The 19,583-nt window shown below is 47.1% G+C and overlaps 1 protein-coding gene across 1 annotated transcript in view; it reads left to right on the top strand.

Moving 5' to 3' along the window:
- The window catches only part of FAH (fumarylacetoacetate hydrolase), a 48,609-nt gene that overhangs the window by 13,294 nt on the left and 15,732 nt on the right, over positions 1-19,583 (top strand). The window contains exons 5-11 of the mRNA XM_004387496.2: positions 2,919-3,009; positions 10,542-10,639; positions 10,749-10,801; positions 12,603-12,702; positions 13,692-13,822; positions 15,580-15,655; positions 18,322-18,368. Of these exons, the coding sequence (XP_004387553.1) occupies positions 2,919-3,009; positions 10,542-10,639; positions 10,749-10,801; positions 12,603-12,702; positions 13,692-13,822; positions 15,580-15,655; positions 18,322-18,368 (596 nt within the window). The remainder of the gene's footprint in view (positions 1-2,918; positions 3,010-10,541; positions 10,640-10,748; positions 10,802-12,602; positions 12,703-13,691; positions 13,823-15,579; positions 15,656-18,321; positions 18,369-19,583) is intronic.

The following is a 19,583-nucleotide window of genomic DNA, read 5'->3' on the forward strand; positions in this document are numbered from 1 at the left end:
TTAATGTCTGTAGACCTCACTTGTTCCTCTATTAAGTGGAAATAATATATTATCTACCTGAAGGCGTGGTTTTAAGCCAGGTCTTTTCTGCCCCGCAGACCCATGATTTTATGAGATAAGACTTAGTCACTTCCATGTTTCTGTTTTTAAGAGAAGAGCTAGAACATGAGATTTATCTACCTGTTCTGTAGGTACCTGCAAATGATTTTCTGCTTTCCATCCTAAGAGGGGGCTGAGGGGACCTTATATCCAGCATCAAATGGCAGGAAAAGAGGAGGTCTTGTCCAGGTAGGGGAGGAGGGCAGACAAGATCCCAGGATGACCGTCCCTGAGTCAGAGATGGGCACATTCTAATTGTTTTCCATTTTCCAGATCTGAAGTTATTTTTTCACAAAACAACCTGTTTTTGATTTATGCATGCAATGTCCTTTCTTATTGCTATCTTACTAAAGGCGATTAAAGCATTCTTGTAAGTCTTCTTCTAGCTTCTCTATTAATTTTGTCTCCTTGGGTGTCAGTTCTTTCTTTGGTTGGATTGGCACCTCTTTCATGGTGAGGATTTTCCTGGATGCTTGGTTGACTCTGGCTCCTGTACTCATCTTATTTGTGTACAAAATACCCTGTTATCTGTCTGTGGATGCGGCTTTTCCTGTAGCCAGCTCCCAGGGAGAGGGGCAGGACTTGCTTCCTGGTGCGGAGCTCTGGTATTTTGCTTTCCAGCTGTGGGCTTGCTCCCTGTTTCTCCTGAGGACTGCCAACCTCCGGAGGCATTTCGCTGCCTCTGTGGCCCAGCTCTTCAGCTTAGGTACAGGCCTCTGCTGCCTGCTGTTTGGAAAAAGCTGGGTAAAGGGTGGGGGCAGGGACAGGGGCTGACTCGGTTGTGCCCACTCACCCAGTCTCTTCTCCCAGCACTCCTCTCATGCGCTTCTTTGGGGCTATGGCATTTTTTGGCAAGGTAGTTTTTGGCAAACCAGTCATCTCTCAGGGATTCCTCACAGTTTCTGATTGGCTGATGCTACTTGTCTTTGTTTTCTTGTTATGCATTTATTCTTTTGAAAAATATCTCAGCTGTTATTTCTATGCTTTTGGACTGAAGTCGGGAAGCAGAAACTAGGGCTTTGTCCACCAGTTGGCCCCGTAGACTTTCCTTTCTCTCCTCATCCTTCACCATGTTCGTTTCTGGTCTAGGCTGTTGTTACTGGCTTAACCAGCATTTTTTTTTTTTTGAGTGGCGATTTGGGAAGGACACTAGGCAAACTGTCTCAACTGGTTTTTCCTGTGTATTCTAGTATTAAGTTGCCAGCAACTGAGAGGATAAGCCGAGAAAGAGAAATTGTTTGTTAACTCTAAACAGGCCTCTTCCAGCAGATGAAGGATTTACTCCTGCATGGGAGACAGGTGGGAGTCCCTGGGTGATGCAAACAGTTAAGACACTCAGCTGCTAACTGCAAGGTTGGAGGCTTGAATCTACCCACAGGCATCTTGGAAGAAAGATCTGGAGATCTACTTCCAAAAACTCAGCCATTGAAAACCCTATGAAACACACTTCAACTCTGACACACACGGAGTCATCATGAGTTAGAGTTGACTCCACGGCAACTAGTTTGTTTTTTTTTTTATTTGGGAGACAGGTGCCTACAGCTTGCAAACCACCCACATGCATCATAATCAACAGGCACTTATTGGGCACCGGCGAAGTATAAGACCTTGTTTCTGGCATTCAGGGAGAATCAAACAGAATGAGGCCTAGGCTAGGCCACAGAGTAGCAAAGAAAGCAAGTTATACACACACATACCCTCACCGCCAGCGCGCAGTGAAGCGTTCCCCAAGAAGGATGTTGTCTTAGTTTGCAGGTGGGTGGCTTTAAAGAACAGAAATTTATTGTCTCACAGTTCAGGAGGCTCCAAATTCAGGGCACTGGCTGTAGGGAAAGGCTCAGGGAGAAGACCCTTGTCTCCCAGCATTCCTTGGTTCCTTGGAGATCTTCATAGGGCATCCGTCTTAACCCCATTTGTGCTTTCTTGTCTCTGTTTAGAAGTGATTAGGTTTAGGACACACCCTATGCTGATATGGCCTCAATAACAGAACGAAGAAAACCCTATTTCCAAAGGTATACAAACCCATTGCCTTCCAGTCAATTTTGACTCAGCGATTCCATACTATAGTAGATCTGCCCCATAGGGTTTCCAAGGAGCAGCTGGTGGATTTGAACTGCTGACCTTTAGGTTGGCAGCCGAACTCTTAACCACTGCGCCACCAGGGCTCCCCCAAAGGTATAGGAGTTAGGATGTCACTACATATTTTGGAAGGGACACAATTCAACCCGTAACAGGTTCAGCTGAAGGGTTCATAGGCGGGAGATCCAGTGAGTGAGGGTGAGGATGGTTTCACGGAGAAGAAGTCCTCAAAGAAGTGAGAGGCTGTGGACACACAGAGACAAGGGAGACCTTAGTCCGGGTGGCCGGCACAGCGTAGTCAAAGGCCTGGTGAGGAAGGCCTGTGGGACCCGAGGAATAACAAGCAGGCAGCAGTGGAGAAGCCGGAAGCCCATGACAGGAGCAGAGTCCGCCGTTTTATGTTCAAACTCCACTGCAAGTTTCACAAAGTGTTGGCTCCTTATTCTTGGTTTCTCACTTGGAGCTTTGCAAATGAATCTTCAGTGAAGTTATTTTGTGTTGCATTTGGTGCTGTCACTGCAGGAAGAGTTGTCGCAGGGCAACTTTAGAACTGTCGTGTGCACACCCATGGCCCTGCCCGCGGTGCCGCCGGAGCGCCCAGTGCCCTGAACATGAAGCCCCGGGAGCTTGTGCACTTGCTTCCCCCTGCTCATATCTCCTGCCCTGGTCCTTGGAAGTGTTCCGTGCTCCTTCCTGAGCATCAGAGTCACTGATGGGCTCTCTCATGTCTCTCTTTGCAGGAGACTACACGGACTTCTATTCCTCTCGGCAGCATGCTACAAACATTGGCATCATGTTCAGGGGCAAGGAGAATGCCTTGATGCCAAACTGGTTTGTATCGATCAGAAGCTTGGATATGTTCAAAGTCTGCCTTTCCATTTCCAGCAGCATGTTGTCCCCAGGGGCTGTGAAGCCCCTCTTGGGCTAAAGCAAACGGGGGAGGAAAAGCAGTAAGGCTTACAAACGTGATCTGTTCCTAAGTCTGCCTTTTAAGTTGATTCGTAGGTAAGTCAGAACAGGTACATATGATTCTAAATTATTTAGCGTCAGTTATTCAAATGTTTGTCTTAGTGTATAGTATATATATTACCTTTCTATGCATATGAACACTTAAATACTTCCAATATTTTCATGAGCATCATGAATCAGTGGGTGCAGCTGTTATTACAAACCATTGTATTTAACTCAAAATTTTAATACAATAGACTTTATGACAGTCCATTGTTAAGTACGAGTTGTCTGCAAGTCAGACGTTCTTAACTCAGGGACTTACTGTAATGGCCATACTGTTGGAACTGCTGGAAATGAAGTGGGAGCTGGCTTCAGCTTCTGGTCTCAGCCCAGCCCTGGGCCTGCTGTGGGATCGTGGGCTAGTCCCTTAACCTCTCTGAGCTGCAGCTACTTCATCTAGAGAACAGAGGTTGGAAATGAATCCCTCTGAGTCACTAAGATCCTTCTCGGATTCTTCCATTTGTAAGCCGCGTATTATTGTTTTATCAGCAAGTGTTAAATCTCAGCATTCTCTTTGCTTAGAAATCTCTGGTGAATGAGAATGCTCATGTGAGTCCAGTGCTGCATATTTCTCAAAATGTGGTCAGCTACATTCATTGGTTTAACTCTCAGTAGTTCTGGGAGGTCGCAAGGCCATGATTGTTACCCCACTTTACAGGAGGGAAAATAGGCTCAGAGAAGATTGACTTGTCTGAGGACAAACATGGCCAGAGACCGGCTCCTAACTCCCAGGTCAAGACCATTGCCCAAGCCGGAACCCAGAGCTGTGACCCTTTCTCCTTTGTTCAATGCTGCCTTCCGGATGGGGCAGTTGCTCAGAACTCAGGTCCTGGACCCTGTGGCAGGGAAACCCCCAGGACCGGGTGCTGCCAGCCACACACAGGAGCTGGGGTGGGACAAAGGCTTTTCTGAGAGAAGAGCAGTGTTTCAGATGGGCTGTGCTGGGGGGTGGGTATCTGTGGGAACAAACATGAAGAAGGAAAAGGGGAGAGAGAGACAGAACAGGTTACCACCCAGAGAAGTTAAGCAGCAGGCCAAGGTTGCAGAACCAGATGGGGTGGATCACGGATACAGCCCAGTCTGCAGGCTCCCGCCTGAGGTGGGACTTGGCCTCTGTGCAGGCTGCAGGCTGAGCTCATTCCCAGCCAGCCACAGCCTGTCTGTCTGGTGGTCCTGGTGGTGCTGACTTAATGAGACTGCATAGACATTTAGGATACTGATCCCCTGGGCATCAGTATCAAGCGGCCCCCAGGAAGTGAGGAGAAAGGCCAGGAAATGGGTTAACTGTTTGACACCAGGTGTGAGAGCCTTAGCCATCCCCACCCCATTTTCTTCAGCAGAATGAGCACAAACAGGCCCTCTCTAGTGACGTTTAATGCAAGGTGGCGGTGTTGTGCCTTTATTACTTTATGTACATATCTTGTGTAATACAGATAATACATACTTTTTGTAATTAATCCAAACACTACAGAAAGTAAAACATTTAAAATATAAAATGAGCATACCCTCTGGCTCTCTGTCTCACTTTCCTGCGTCGGTCCTACAGAAATGAAAGCACCACGTGTCAGTATTCAAGGGCGAGGATGGTCACTTGGCAGTGTTTCTAGCTGCCCAAAGCTGGAAGCTGTTTGAAGACTCATTGGTGAAGGGATAGCTGAATAAATTGTGGTATAGTCACAGTAGTCAATGCTTTGTAGCTATTGATAGAATAAGTTAGATTAAGAGGGATGTGCATGATATATTGTTAAGTGAGATAAGCAAACTGCAGGGTATGTGTTATGTAAAGTGTGCTCTCATTTGTGTAAAAAAAACAAAGAAAAAGTCAACATATATAGATATACACATACATACATATATAGATACACATATATGTGTATGTATGTGTATCTATATATATATCTGTGTATGTGTGTATACCAGCTGCTGTTGAGTCAATATCATTGACATCTCTCCTTTTAAGTAACCTTAAATTTATCTCAGTCTTTTGCAAAATAATTTTTTTAATCACTATTGCAAGAAAAGGGAGCCCTGGTGGTGCAGTGGTTAAGCGCTCAGCTCTAATTGAAAGGTCAGTGATTCGAACCCAGGAGAAAAGACCTGGCGATCTGCTCCCGTAAAGATTATAGCCTTGAAAACCCCATGGGGCACTTTCTACTCTGTCCTATAGAATCACTGTGAGTCAGAATTGACTTGACAGCACACAACAGCAGCAACAACAATGCAAGAAAAATACACAGTAGAATACCATTCGTATAACAAGATGCAAAAAAAAAAAAAAATTACACAACAGTAAAAGTGTATAGAAATAAGGGGAATGAAGCACACCAAATTTCGGTGGTGGTCCCCTCTTCAGGGAGAGGGCAGAAAGGGAGGGAAGGAGAGGGAAAGATCAAGGAGGGACACAAAGAGGGCGTTTAACTGGATTTGTAACATCGTATTTCTTAGGCTCATTGGTAGTACGTAATTATTTGTTATGATATCTTTTTGTATATCAAATACTTAAGAAATTGAAAGCAGCAAAAATTTTCAAACATTTAAGAAATTAAAAGCAGCAAAAAAGAGTAAGTACATATACATGGTTCCAAATCCAAAAGGTTCTTAAGGGTAAATAGTGGAAAAAAGTAAGACTTTCCCACCATCCATTTCCTTTCTCCAGAGGCAATACTGCTATCACTTTCTTATATATTCTTTCAGAGATATTCTTGCATGCCTTCAGCCAGTTTTTCTATTTGGTCGTTTATCTCTTATTAATTTGAAGGAGTGTTTTATGTATTTATTTTTATTGTGTTTTAGGTGAAAGTTTACAGCTGTCTTAGTTATCTAGTGCTGCTGTAACAGAAATATCACAAGTGGATGGCTTCAACAAACAAGTTTATTCTCTCACAGTCTAGAAGGCTCGAAGTCCAAATTCAGGGTGTCAGCTCCAGGGGAAGGCTTTCTCTGTCAGCTCTGGAGGAAGGTCATTGTCATTAATCTTCCCCTGGTCTAGCAGCTTCTCCTTGCAGGAACCCCAGGTCCAAGGGATGTGCTCTGTTCCCGGCACTACATTCTTGGTGGTATGAGGTCTCGCTGTCTCTCTGCTCTATTCTCTCTTTTATATCTTAAAAGAGATTGGCTTAAATTGTAGATTAATCTTGTAGATTGAGTTTATATAACTGCCAATAATCCCATCTCATTAACATCATAGAGACAGGATTTACAACACACAGGAAAATCACATCAGATGACAAAATGGTGGACAATCACACAATACTGGGAATCATGGCTCAGTCAATTTGACAGATATTTTTTGGGGGACACAATTCAATCCGTGACACAGCTCAAGTTAATTTCTCATACAAAAATGTATACACATACTGTTTTGTGACATTAGTTACAATCCCAACAATGTGACAGCACACTCCCTCTTTCCACCCCGGGTTCCCTGTGTCCATTCAACCAGTTCCTGTCCCTTCCTGCCTTCTCATCCTGCCTCCGGGCAGGAGCCGCCCATTTGGTCTCTTGTAGCTGATTGAACTAAGAAGCACACTCCTCACTTGCATTATTTTTTGTTTTATAGTCCTGTCTAATCTTTGAGGAGTGGGTTCCGGGAATGGTTTCAGTTCTGGGTTAACAGAGCACCTGGGGGCCATAGTTTTGGGGGTTCCTCCCATCTCTGTCAAACCATTATTATGTCTGGTCTTTTCACGTGAATTTGAGTTCTGCTCCACACTTTTCTCCTGCTCCGTCCGGGACTGTCTGTTGTGTTCTGAAGGAATGTTGTTTTTTTTTTAATTTTAATTTTAATTTTTTTTGTTGTACTTCAGCTGAAGGCTTACAGAACAAATAGTTTCTCATGAAACAGTAGTACACGTATTGTTTTATGACATTGGTGAACAACCCCACAACATATCAACCCTCTAACTTCTCAACCTCTTTTTTTTTTTTTAGTGAAAATACACATAGCCAAAGATACACCATTTCAAAAACTTCTACATACACAGTTCAGTGGCATTAACTACGCTCTTCCAGTTGTGCTGCTGTCCTCACTTAAGATGAAGGCTTACAGAACAAAATAGTTTCTCATTTGACAATTACTACACATGTTGCCCTATGACAATGGTTAACAATCTCACAACACGTCAACAGTATCCTCATTCAACTTTGGATTCCCTATCACCAGCTTCCTTGTCCCCTTCTGCCTTCTGGCCCTTGTCACTGGACTATTGTACCTCATTAGTCCCATTTGGTTTTACGGGGCTGTCCGCTCCCAGGCTGAACGGTGAACCTCAGAGGTAACTTCACCACTGAGCTAAAAGGGTGTCTGGGGGCCATACTCTCGAGGTTTCTCCAGTCCCCTTTAGGCCAGTAAATCTGGTCTTTTTTTTGTGAGTTAGAATTATGTTCTACATCTGAAGGAATGTTTTTGTATCATAGAAATTAACTCTTTGCTGGAATGTGTTACAAATATTTTCTCCCAGGGTGTTACGTGTCTTTTTACTTTGTTTGCTGTCTTTCTTGATGCAAGAGTTTTAAATTTTTATACAGCCAAGCATGTCAATCATTTTCTTTTTTTCTCTTTAAAAAATTATGTTTATTGAAGTATAATTTACAGACAGTACAATTCATGCTTTGCTATTTTTTTAAAATTTTATTGTGCTTCAGGTGAAAGTTTAGGGCTCAAGTTAGTTTCTCATTCAGAAATTTATACACATGTTGTTTTGTGACATTGGTTGCAATCCCCACTCTGTGACAGCACGCTCCCACTTTCCACCCCAAATTCCCTGTGTCCATTCAATCAGTTCCTGTCCCTTCCTGCCTTCTCGTCCTGTGTTTGGACAGGAGCTGCCCATTTGGTCTCGTATATTTGATGAACTCGGTATCAGACAGAGATGTGGGAGAGGAGATGAAAGAGGAAAGCCCACACAGTTTGCATTTCCAAATGTCAAAACTCAATTATAATGGTATTTAAAATAGCAGGGTGCTGACAAGAAGATCGACTGGACAATCTGAGGCACCCAGAAGGCTGGCTGGGAAGCCATATGAGAAAACTTGGCACTCAATAAATGTGTTATTGTTTGTTTTATAGGCCAGTCTAATCTTTGGTTGAAAAGTAGGCCTCTGGAGTGGTGTCAGTTCTGAGTTAGCAGGGTGTCCACGGGCCATAGTCTTGGAGGTTCCTCCAGTATCTGTCAGACCAGTAAGTCTGGTCTTTTTTTTTTTTTTTTTTTTTTATTATTATTGTGATTTAGGTGAAAATTTACAGAGGAAATTAGTTTCTCATTAAACAGTTAATACACAAATTGTTTTCTGACATTGGTTGCCAACCCTGCGATATGTCCACACTCTTCTCTTCTCTTCTCCCCTCTGGGTTCACTGTTTCCACTCATCCTGTTTTCCTGTCCCTTCCTGCCTTCTCATCTTTGCTTTTGGGCTGGTGTGCCCTTTAGTCTTGTATACATGATTGAACTATGAAGCACATCCTTCACGTGTGTTATTGTTGGGCCTATAGACTGCTTTATCTTTGGCTGAAGGGTGAACCTCAGGTGTGACTTCAATACTGGGTTAAAAGGGTGTCTGGGGGGCTCAGTCATTTTCTTTGTGGCATTTACTTTTGAGTCATGTTTAGAAAGGCTTTCTCCACCGTAAGAATTTGAAAATAGTGTCCGTATTTTTTCATAGTACTTGTTATAGCCTTGCTTTGTACATTTAGATCTTTAATCCATCTGGAATTTTCTTTTATGTCTCATGTGAGATATGGGTCTGTATTAGTTTCCTGGGCCTGCCATAACTAATTAAAACTGGATAGCTTACAACAGTGGAAATTTATTCTGTCACAGTTCTTGAGGCCACAAGTTTGAAATCAAGGTGTTGGCAGGGCCACCCTCTCTCTGAAGGCTCTAGGGGACAGTTTGTTCCTTGCTTCTTCCAGCTACTGATGGCTGCAGGCATTCCTTGGCTCATGGCCACATAACTTCAATCTCTGCCTCTATCCTTACATGGCCTTCTCTTCTCCGTGTCTTTTTCTTTTCTGTCTCTTGTAAGGACACTTGTCATTGGATTTTGGGCCCACTCGGATAATCCAGGATGCTCTTATCTTGAGATCCTTAACTTAATTACATCTACAAAGATGCTTTTTCTCAAATAAAGTCATGTTTACATTTTCCGGGGGTTAGGATGTGGACATATCTTTTTTTGGGTCACTATTGAACCCACTCCTGGGTGGTGCCAACAGTTAATGCACTCGGCTGCTAACTGAAAGGTTGGAAGTTTGAGTCCACCCAGAGGCCCCTTGGAAGAAAGCCCTGGCAATCTTCTTCCAAAAAATCAGCCATTGAAAATGTTATGGGAGCACAGTTTTACTCTGACACACATGGGGTCGCCATGAGTCAGAATCGACTCGACAGCCACTGGTTTTTACCGAACCCACTACAGGGTCTAACACATCTCATTGTCTAAACGACATTCACCACTTTTTATTTACTGAGTGCCAAGTTTTCTCATATGGCTTCCCAGCCAGCCTTCTGGGTGCCTCAGATTGTCCAGTCGATCTCTTTGTCAGCACCCTGCTATTTTAAATACCATTGTAATGAGTTTTGACATTTAGAAATGCAAACTGTGTGGGCTTTCCTCTTTCATCTCCTCTCCCACATCTCTGTCTGATAAACAGAGCTCTTGACAGTGTTCCCATTGCCCTGGGATGACTCTTCTGCTTTCAGCTTTACCATCTGTTTCCAGGGTCCCATTGTATTAGGTAGGGAGCAGGCTACAGTGGAAGCCACAGAACTTTGAGGTCAGACGACCTGGATTTGAATCCCAGCTCCACCACTTCACAGCTGTGGGACCCAGTCAAGCCACAGAAGCTCTCAGAGCCAGGGCTGCTCAATGATGGCTAATGACACATGCAGAGCAGGGCTTTTGTAAACATGACATGGAATGAGAAACAATGTGAAAAGCACCTTGCCGAGCAAATGATAACCATGATTATTATCTGCTCTTCATGGATCTGCATCAGCACCATATTGGTGCTAGAGACAAGGGTGGAAGAAAATCGTACTTTTATTCCCACTGTTTACCCTTACGTACCTTTTGATTTTTGAACCATGTCTATGCATTGGCTCTTTTGTTTTTAATTTTTTAAATTTACTTTGCAACCTGTGGAAACCCTGGTGGCAGAGTAAGAGCTACGGCTCTTAACCAAAAGGTCGGCAGTTCAAATCCACCAGGAGCTCCTTGGAAACTCTATGAGACTGTTCTACTCTGTCCTGTAGGGTCGCTATGAGTCGGAACTGACTCAACTGCAACGGGTTTGGGTACGGTTTGCAACCTGTAGTAGCGTTGATGCCCTGCCTTCTTTTGTCTTCCTTTATCAGGTTGCACTTACCAGTAGGCTACCACGGCCGTGCCTCCTCTGTCGTGGTGTCCGGCACCCCGATCCGAAGGCCCATGGGACAGATAAGCCCTGATGACTGTAAGTGCCCCAAGATCCCAGTGCCGCCGGGTGCCCAGCTCTCTGTGTCCACACAGTGAACTCCGCAGCCTGGCACTCTTAACAGCCTCTTTTTCTGGTGTTATTCCAGCTAAGCCTCCCATCTATAGTACCTGCAAGCTCTTGGACATGGAGTTGGAAATGGTAAGCTGTGCCTCGGTGTTTTATTGACGTGTGGTCACTATAAAAGTAGTGGCAGTAGAGCTCCCTGGGATGGCTGCCCTGAACAACGAACCCTTCCCCCATCCTCAGCAAATTAATGGTGGCTCTGGGTGTCCCCACCTGGCCATCGGGAGTATTAGGCCCTGCTGCACTTGTGTTTGGGCACACACAGCCTCAGAACTGTGGTCATTCCAGGGCTGCCCTTTTTTAAATTTTGAGATAATTGTAGACTCACACGCAGTTGTAAGAAATAATAAAGAGAGATCCCAAATGCCCTTCACACAGTCTCCTCCAATGGTAACATCCAGCATAACCACAGTACAGTATCACCACCAGATAGACATGGATCTGGTCAGTTCCATCAGAAGAGTTCCATGACCTCAAGGACCCCTATGCTGCAGGGCTGCACATTTTAAAGAAGGACACTGAAATTTAGGCGGCCCCCGAGGTGGGGGGACCAGGAGAGTGATGGCAAGGAGGAGCTGACCTGGAGGAGAGAGGACTCGGGGAACGTGGGCAGTGTCTCAGGGTGCTGCCAGGCTGTCAGATGACTGATGGGGAGCCAGGCCCCGGGGGAAGTACAGATGGGGGGCAGAGGGCTTTCCTATCTCATAGTCAGCACCCCTAGTTTTAGGTGCTGCCTCAGGAAGCTGTGTCTACTCACTGCTGGTGTAGGAAAAGTGGCTGTGGGCCCACCCAGTAAGTAGGACTGTGGCAGTGGGAATCCAGGGTTAGGTGGGGACTGGCTGGAGACCTGGTCTGCTTTGCTGGAGTTCCATCCCTCCAGACCTGCCCTGGGGTATCTTTGGGATCTTTCCAGAGTTGAGAGAGGAGAGAAGTGAGTGGACACTGCCTAGTAGGCCCCAGGATGGTAGCAGGGCCTTCCCAGCCAGCCTCTGGCCCCTGACACCTTAGCACAGGTACCACAGGATAACTGGAGAGAAATCTCAGGCGGAGGCGCTCAGAGCAGGGCCCGGAGAAAGCAAGGACTCTGCAGGCAGATACTTCTCCTGTGTTGGTCCCTATTGGGGTCCAGGGGTGGGAGGGGGTATGGGTGGAGACAAGGCGGGAAGTCAGAGTGTGAAGAACAATTGGGGGCAGGGAGCACAGAGTATCTGGACTTGATGGTGGTAGGATTTGTCCTACGATGGTGCCCTTGGGTGTTTTTGTTTTTATCTTGATGACAAATGTGCAATGTTTAAACGCTGACACAGAGCAAATAAAACTGACTCAGGTTTTGCAAATATCATCGCTGGGCCTGTGTGCTTCTGACAGCTCTGTACCTTTCTCAGTTTCTGCCCCAGTGATGTCTGTGGGTTAATGGGCGTTGTGCTGACGCTATTTTTCTTTAGAGGAGATGGGCAAGGGGTTGGGTGTGAGGTCAGGAGTCAGGAGGTGTGGGGTGTGCCCCTATCAGGCTGTCTGCTGCATTCAGGAGGCTGCCTTTTGATGGTTTATGACATGAAGACAAACCTGGGCATTTTCATTTTTCAGAACCTCATGGAGCTGTCAAATCTTAAAATGCAAAGTGCATATGGGGTGAAGGGGGAAAGAACAGAAAGGTCTGGGAAGCTGCCTGTGGAACTCAGGGGCGTGGGAGGAGGGGCCTCAGGTAGGCACTGCAGGCTGCTTCCCCGGGTGGCCTTGTGACTGCTCACATGCAGTTCATGGGTTGGTAGTCTTCCCTGGCTGTGGTTTGTAAGTGCCAGACTTTTGCCCTCCAGGTGACAGGTGGCCGGGGGCAACAGGCCAGCCAGATGCTAATCACTTTCGCCCATGGCAGGCTTTCTTTGTAGGCCCTGGGAACAAACTCGGAGAGCCGATTCCCGTTTCCAAGGCCCATGAGCACATTTTTGGAATGGTCCTCATGAACGACTGGAGTGGTAATGACGGGTGCTGGGCATCCTGAGGCTGAGTTTCCTGTCTGGCTGGGGACCAGGTCGAGCCTGGGTATTTGGGACACCACTTTCCAGAAGCCATGAATGGTTTCCTCTGTCTGGTGCTGGTCGATGGTGGCAGGCAGTACAGTGGCTGAGAGTGTGGCCTTGGATGTAGAACAGAAATCCTGGCTCTGACGTTGTGGGCCAGTTACTTAACCTCTCTGAGCTCCAGTTTTCTTATAAGTACAATAGGGACACAGCTGACACCATAGCTAATGTTACTGAGCATTTATTATATACCAAGGAGCCCTGGTGGTGCAGTGGTTAAGCGCTTGGCTGCTAACCAAAAAGTTGGTGGTTCGAACTCACCAGCTGCTGTGGGAGAAAGATGTGGCAGTCTGCTTGCATAAAGATTACAGCCTTAGAAACCCTATAGCATAGTTCTACTCTGTCCTGTAGGGCCTCTATGATTGGAATCGACTCGACAGCAATGGGTTTTTTTTGGTTATATAACAGGCCCTGTGCTAAGCACCTTGCATGGACTATCCTATTGAATCCCTATGGGATATTGGTAATATTTTTATTCCCATTTTACAGATGAGGAACTGAAGCACACAGATATTTTAGTTGCTGAGTTAAGATTTGAAACGCAGCAGCCTAGCTTCTGAGCCTGTGCTCTCAGCCCCTATGCTGTGCTGTAGCGGGAGATAGCTCAGTGAATTCCAGGAAGTTTCTGTCCTCTGGTTTGAGGATGAGCTTCTAGCCCCTTCATGGGGGATATCCTGACAGCCCTGGGTCATCCTTGTCTTTGCTGTGACCTGGCACAGTGACCTCAAAGGACTGCTGCCCTTGGCATCAATGTTGCACACAGTTTAAGGGCAGCCTCTGTGTAGAGGGCTCTGCTGGGTCTGCTCCTGGGTCGAGGGAAAGAGGGAGCCATGGGGCGAGGCCCGTCAGCCTTTGTGAGCCTGGAACCTGCCCTTCTGCTGCAGCTCGAGACATTCAGAAGTGGGAGTATGTCCCTCTTGGGCCGTTCCTCGGGAAGAGTTTTGGAACCACCATCTCTCCGTGGGTGGTGCCCATGGACGCTCTCATGCCCTTTGCTGTGCCCAACCCGGTGCAGGTAAGCACACCTTGTGCAGGATACCCCCAAACCCAGGCCCCACCGCGCTGGGGCTGCTTGCCTGCTGCACAGACACATCAGGAATGCAGACCTTCTGGAGGGAAGCTCTGTGCCCATGGCATGGCCACCACCAAGTGCCCTGGCAGCCTGGTTGCCATGACCTCCAGGCATCCATGCGCTCTCCCTGCTCCCTGCAGTCATTGGAGAAAACACAGACTTTTGTAACCTTCGGAATCCTCCAAAGCCAGGGAATCTGGTGAATTGGCAGGAGAAGGGCTCTCTGATAGTATCACCACATTGCATGACTTCCTGGTCACCATCAAATTGTGTTTCTGTGTGAATGGCGCCCCCTGGAGCCCAACTCATAGAATGTGGTTTGGAGCCCAGCAACAAGGGGGTCCAGGTCTCTGCAGCCTCCTGTTGCCAGCCTCACTGTCCCCGCCACATCTCACCATTTCACTCTTCACTCCCAGCCTGGTACCATCTGGCTGCAGTGCCTACCCCCTCACCAGCAGTCACAGTCACCTGGGATCTCCTTATTGCCAGTGCCGTGGCCTGTGCCCCCCTTTAGCATGGACCTCCTTGCAGCCCCTCACTCCCTCTAGGCACTTTCCCTCCGTGGCTTCTGGCACGTGACTTGTCCCAGTTCTCCCAAGTCTCCCAGAGCCCTTGGAAGTCACCCTGCAACCCCGTTTCTAAGTTGCTCCCTCGACCCACGTCTGCCCTGCTCCTTCCATCCCCCCACTGACCCTCACCTCCATCTCACCCACGCCCAGCCTGCCCACCTGCGCGCCTCTGCATCTCTGGGCCTGGTGTCTCTCGTGTTTGCTGTGCTGAAAACAAGCTCCTCATGAGATTCCTGTGGGGCTGCCATTCTGGTCCCCTTGGTCCCTTCTTGATGGCTCCTCCAAGACTTTCTCTTTCTCCCTGTTGGTGAGCCCTGTGCTCACGGCTACTTCAGTAGCCATCTGGCCCTCACCACGGATCACCTGGGCCCCACAGCCACCCCCTGCCTACCTTGGCCCCTCCCGTCCTCACCCCTTCCTTCAGGTCTGTCTTCATAGGGCATCACGTTACCCTTGCCAGAGATTTTGGGGCCCATCTGCCTTTATACTAGCCCTTCCCAATGCTGGTCACTATATCCTACCTTCACCATTATTGCCACTTCTGGACTATTATTTATTTAATGTTTCTCTTTAACACAGCTCTCATTAGAAAACTTAAATAATATATTTTAAAAAGGAACCTTATATCCCTCCCAGCATCAATAGCCACAATATTAAAGTGATCATAAAAAGAAACACAAAAAAAAAACTGTTAAAATACAATCACTAGGAGTGATCCCACGTGCCCCTGGTGGTTCATGGACCACCCTGTGGAAAAACACTGCTTTTGGCAGAAATGTGGGCTTTCCAGCCCAGCTTGGCTCCAGCACCAGAGGCAGGTTTGCCTCTGCTTGCCGCCTCTGCTCTCCACCTTCTAGGGGGACCTGCCTACAAAGGCCTTGCCTTGTTCCCCCACCACCACTCCCCTGCCCTGGCTCTCCCCTCCCCTGGCTTTCTGGGGCATCTCTGATTTGGGCCCTGTAATCTTTGACCTGCTGATGCCTCTCCCTCAGCTGCTTTTCTGGGAGCCTGGCACATATACCACCCCTGCCCACTGCCATTCAGGGTCCACGTGCCTGGTGAGCCCCACTGCTGAAGGCCCAACTGGCCCTGCCCACCAGTGACCCTCTGTGTTGTGCTCTGCCCTTCCAGGACCCCAGGCCCCTGCCGTATCTCTGCCATGACCAGCCCTACACATTTGACATCAATCTCTCCGTCGCCCTGAAAGGTACTGTCATGGGGCTGGAGGGTGTGCCCAGGGACTTGGGGTGTGTGTGCCAAGAGCCATCGACCAGATGGTCCTGAGCTCCAGCAAAGGGGGAGTGCCTGCTACACCCCTGAGGATGTGTGTGGCTCTTGTAAAGGAAAGAGGAGGTGAAGGAGCACCCTTGTGTTCCAGGGCAGCCACATGGGCCCACAGGTCACTTACCCCATATCACTGCACTCTCAAATACCAGGGCCAGGCAGCATCGAGTCGAGCCCAGGTCCTCCGCTTGCATCCGCTATCTGGCCTCTGCTCACAGTGACCCGTCACCCCCAGGGGGAACATTGTATCAAGTGCCTGTTCGGAAGCTTGTTCTTGAGTCCTGGCTCTGCCTTCTGGGGCCACATGGAGCTGGCAACCTGGCCCCTCGCAGACGGGACCATGTCCCCTGAGCTGCTCAGCCCCACTCCGTGAACAGTCCAGGGCTTGGTTTGAATCCCGGCTCTGCCGCTTCCTTCCCAGATGCGGGACTTTGGGCAGGTCACCAAACCTGCCTATGCCCTGTTGGTCATCTGTTAAAACGGGATCATGATGGCTTTGGCCTCATGCGTTAGTTGTGAAGGCTGAGCAGGTTCAGTCATGTAGTGGCCCGATAGAGCCTGCACCTAGACAGAGCCTTCCAGTCCAGGGAGCCGTGGGGAGGGGCCTGAGGGTGGGCTTGCCTGGCAGCGGCACACAGAGCCCCCGGACCACACTCTGCCAAGTCTGTCTTCTTCCTCCACCGGGCTTGCCCCTACACACCCCCTTGCTTGTGCCCACCTTTTGTTAGTAAACACCTAGATCTCTCTGCTCCTCTTGTCCTGTCTACACACACCAGGCTCTGCTGTGTCTTTTCTTGCTGCCTGTTCCGGGCTGTGGCCCTTCACAGGCACAAGCCGTCTCCTGCACAGCAGACACTCCATGGAGAAAAGAAAGGGCTGTTAGACGGCTGTCTCCAAGCTGCCACAGTGCCCTCTGGGAAACTGTGCTGGTCCCACTCTCTCATGTTACAGATCAGGAAACTGAGGCACAGCGAGGGAAAGGGGTTCATCCAGAGTCACTTAGCTGGCTATTGGCCAGGGAGGAAGGCAGATTTTTTCTTTCTTTTTTTATTGTACTTCAGGTGAAGGCTTACAGAACAAATAGTTTCTCATGAAACAGTAGTACACATATTGTTTTATGACATTGGTTAACAACCCTACAACATGTCAACCCGCTAACTTCTCAACCTTTTTTTTTTTGGTGAAAATACACATAGCCAAAGATACACCATTTCAAAAATTTCTACATGCACAGTTCAGTGACATTGACTACGCTTTTCCAATTGTGCTGCTGTTCTCACTTAAGATGAAGGCTTACAGAACAAAATAGTTTCTCATTTAACAGTTACTACAAGTGTTGCCCTATGACAGTGGTTAACAATCTCACATCACATCAACAATATCCTTACTCAACCTTGGGTTCCCTATCACCAGCTTCCTTGTCCCCTTCTGCCTTCTGGCCCTTGTCACTGGACTGCTGTACCTCATTAGTCCCATTTGTTTTTACGGGGCTGTCCACTCCCAGGCTGAACAGTGAACCTCGGAGATAACTTCACCACTGAGCTAAAAGGGTGTCTGGGGGCCATACTTTCGGGGTTTCTCCAGTCTCCTTTAGGCCAGTAAATCTGGTCTTTTTTTGTGAGTTAGAATTATGTCCTACATCCTTCTCCAGCTCTGTCTAGAACCCTCTGTTGTAATCCCGTTCAGAGCAGTCAGTGGTGGTAGCCAGGCACCATCTAGCTGTACTGGACTCAGTCTGGTGGAGGCCTTGGTAGCTGTGGACCATTAGTCCTTCAGACTAATCTTTTCCTTGTATCCTGTTCTCTTCATTCTCCCTTGCTCCCGAAGGGATGAGACCAGTGGAGTATCTTAGATGGCTGCTCACAGGTTTTTAAGACCCCAGACACTACTCACCAAGGTAGAATGTAGAACATTGTCTTTATAAACTGTGTTATGCCAGCTGAGCTAGATGTTCCCCAAGGGAGGAAGGCAGATTTTGACAGTGGAAGACCTTTCTAATTATGAGTACTGTTTAGGAATGGTACCTACTACATACCTGACACCTGGCATGAGGTGTTTAATAAATATTGTTAACTACATTATGAAGTAGCACACTGCCCATCATTGAAGGGAGGAGTTTGTCAGGGGACAGATGGCCCAAACTGTCCAAAGAACTCCTGCGGGAATGACAGATTATCCTCACTCAAAGATTACAAATAGGTTTCGATTTGTACATCACCTCCAGTTGATGAGTGGCTGCCAGGAGCATTGTGTTAAGAAGGATTCTGAGGTTCCATCTGTATTCGGATGGAACACATGCCCTGATCAGTTACTGTTGTCTTCCGTGAGTATGGGAGGGGAACATGGTAGCTTGTATGTAAGCCATCCCTGGACTAGGTCATCTCTGGAAGCCTTTCATTTCTCCTATTTTTTGAGCTTAGTTGAAGTAGCCAACTTTCCTCGGTACTATGTTTCCTAGACTCTAAGTGGAATTATGTTGAACAATAGGAAGCTCAGGCCACAGAGCAATTCACATTAGAAGGCTTTTTTTTTTCCTCCTTGATTATTGGAATTAAGGCTCTTCATCAGTGTCACTTCTCTTTTCAATAGGAGAAGGAATGAGTCGGGCAGCTACCATATGCAGGTCCAATTTTAAGGTAAGCCTTGAAGCTGGAAACAGCTTGGAAGTGCTGGAAAGAGGAGGCGCTTTCTTCCTGGCGGGAGTGGAGAACAGTGCCCATCTGAGGATATAGTACACGGCCAGCACATGGCCTGGAGCTTCCACGTGCCAGTACCTTTCTACAAGTGGCCATGAATCACAGATGGAGGCTGTGTAGATGTGGCCAGTGATTTTCTTGGGGGACAATAGATGTTTCTGTAGGCTGGATAGTTTGCACCTTTTCAGATGTTATCAGTCATTTGACTATCCCCTGAATCAATGCATTTTTATTTTCTTTAGTCTCCCTTCTAATTTAGCATTATTCAGAGGCTGGATTGATTGAAGTGACTTACTTTTTAAAATAAACTTATTTTATTTCTTTATTGTGGTAGAATAGATATAACAAAAAATTTGTCATTTTAACCCTTTTTTAAGTGTCCAATTCAGTGACATTAATTACATTCACCATGTTGTGCTACCATCACCACCATCCATTTCTAAATGTTTTCATTCCCCAAACAGAAACTCAATGCCTCTTAAACATTAACTTCCCATTTCTCCCTCCCTCCAGGCCCTGGTACCAAAAAACCAAACCCACTTGCCTTCGAGTCAATTCCAACTCATAGCGACCTTATAGGACAGAGCAGAACTGCCCCATAGGGTTTCCAAGGAGCAGCTGGTGGGTTTGAACCGCCAACCGTTTAGTTGGCAGCCAAGCTCTTTAACCACTGTGCCACCAGGGCTCCTCCTCTAGCCCCTGGTAACCACTAATGAACTTTCGTCTCTATGCATTTGCCTACTGTAGATATTTCCTGTGAGTGGGGTCATATAATATTTGTCCTTTTGTGTCTGCCTTATTTCACTTAGCAAAATGTTTTCAAGGTTCATCCATGATGTAGCATGGATCAGGACTTTATTTCTCTTTGTGGCTGAATAATATTCCAGTGTATGGATAGACTACATTTTGTTTATCCATCCATTTGTTCATGGACACTTGGGCGGTTTCCACCTTTTGACTATTGTGAATAGTGCTGCGATGAACACTGGTGTATTAAGTAAACTTTCAATGAAAGTGTAACACACATAGATAAAAATGCACATATCCAAAGGTCCGCGGTTCAAACTCACCGAGGGCTCCGAGGGGGAAAGATATAGCAATCTGCTCCTGTAAAGATTACAGCCTTGGAAACCCTATGGGCAGTTCTGTTCTGTC

The sequence above is a fragment of the Trichechus manatus genome, unplaced genomic scaffold (assembly GCF_000243295.1).
Source record: "Trichechus manatus latirostris isolate Lorelei unplaced genomic scaffold, TriManLat1.0 scaffold00186, whole genome shotgun sequence".
Classification (NCBI taxonomy): Eukaryota; Metazoa; Chordata; class Mammalia; order Sirenia; family Trichechidae; genus Trichechus; species Trichechus manatus.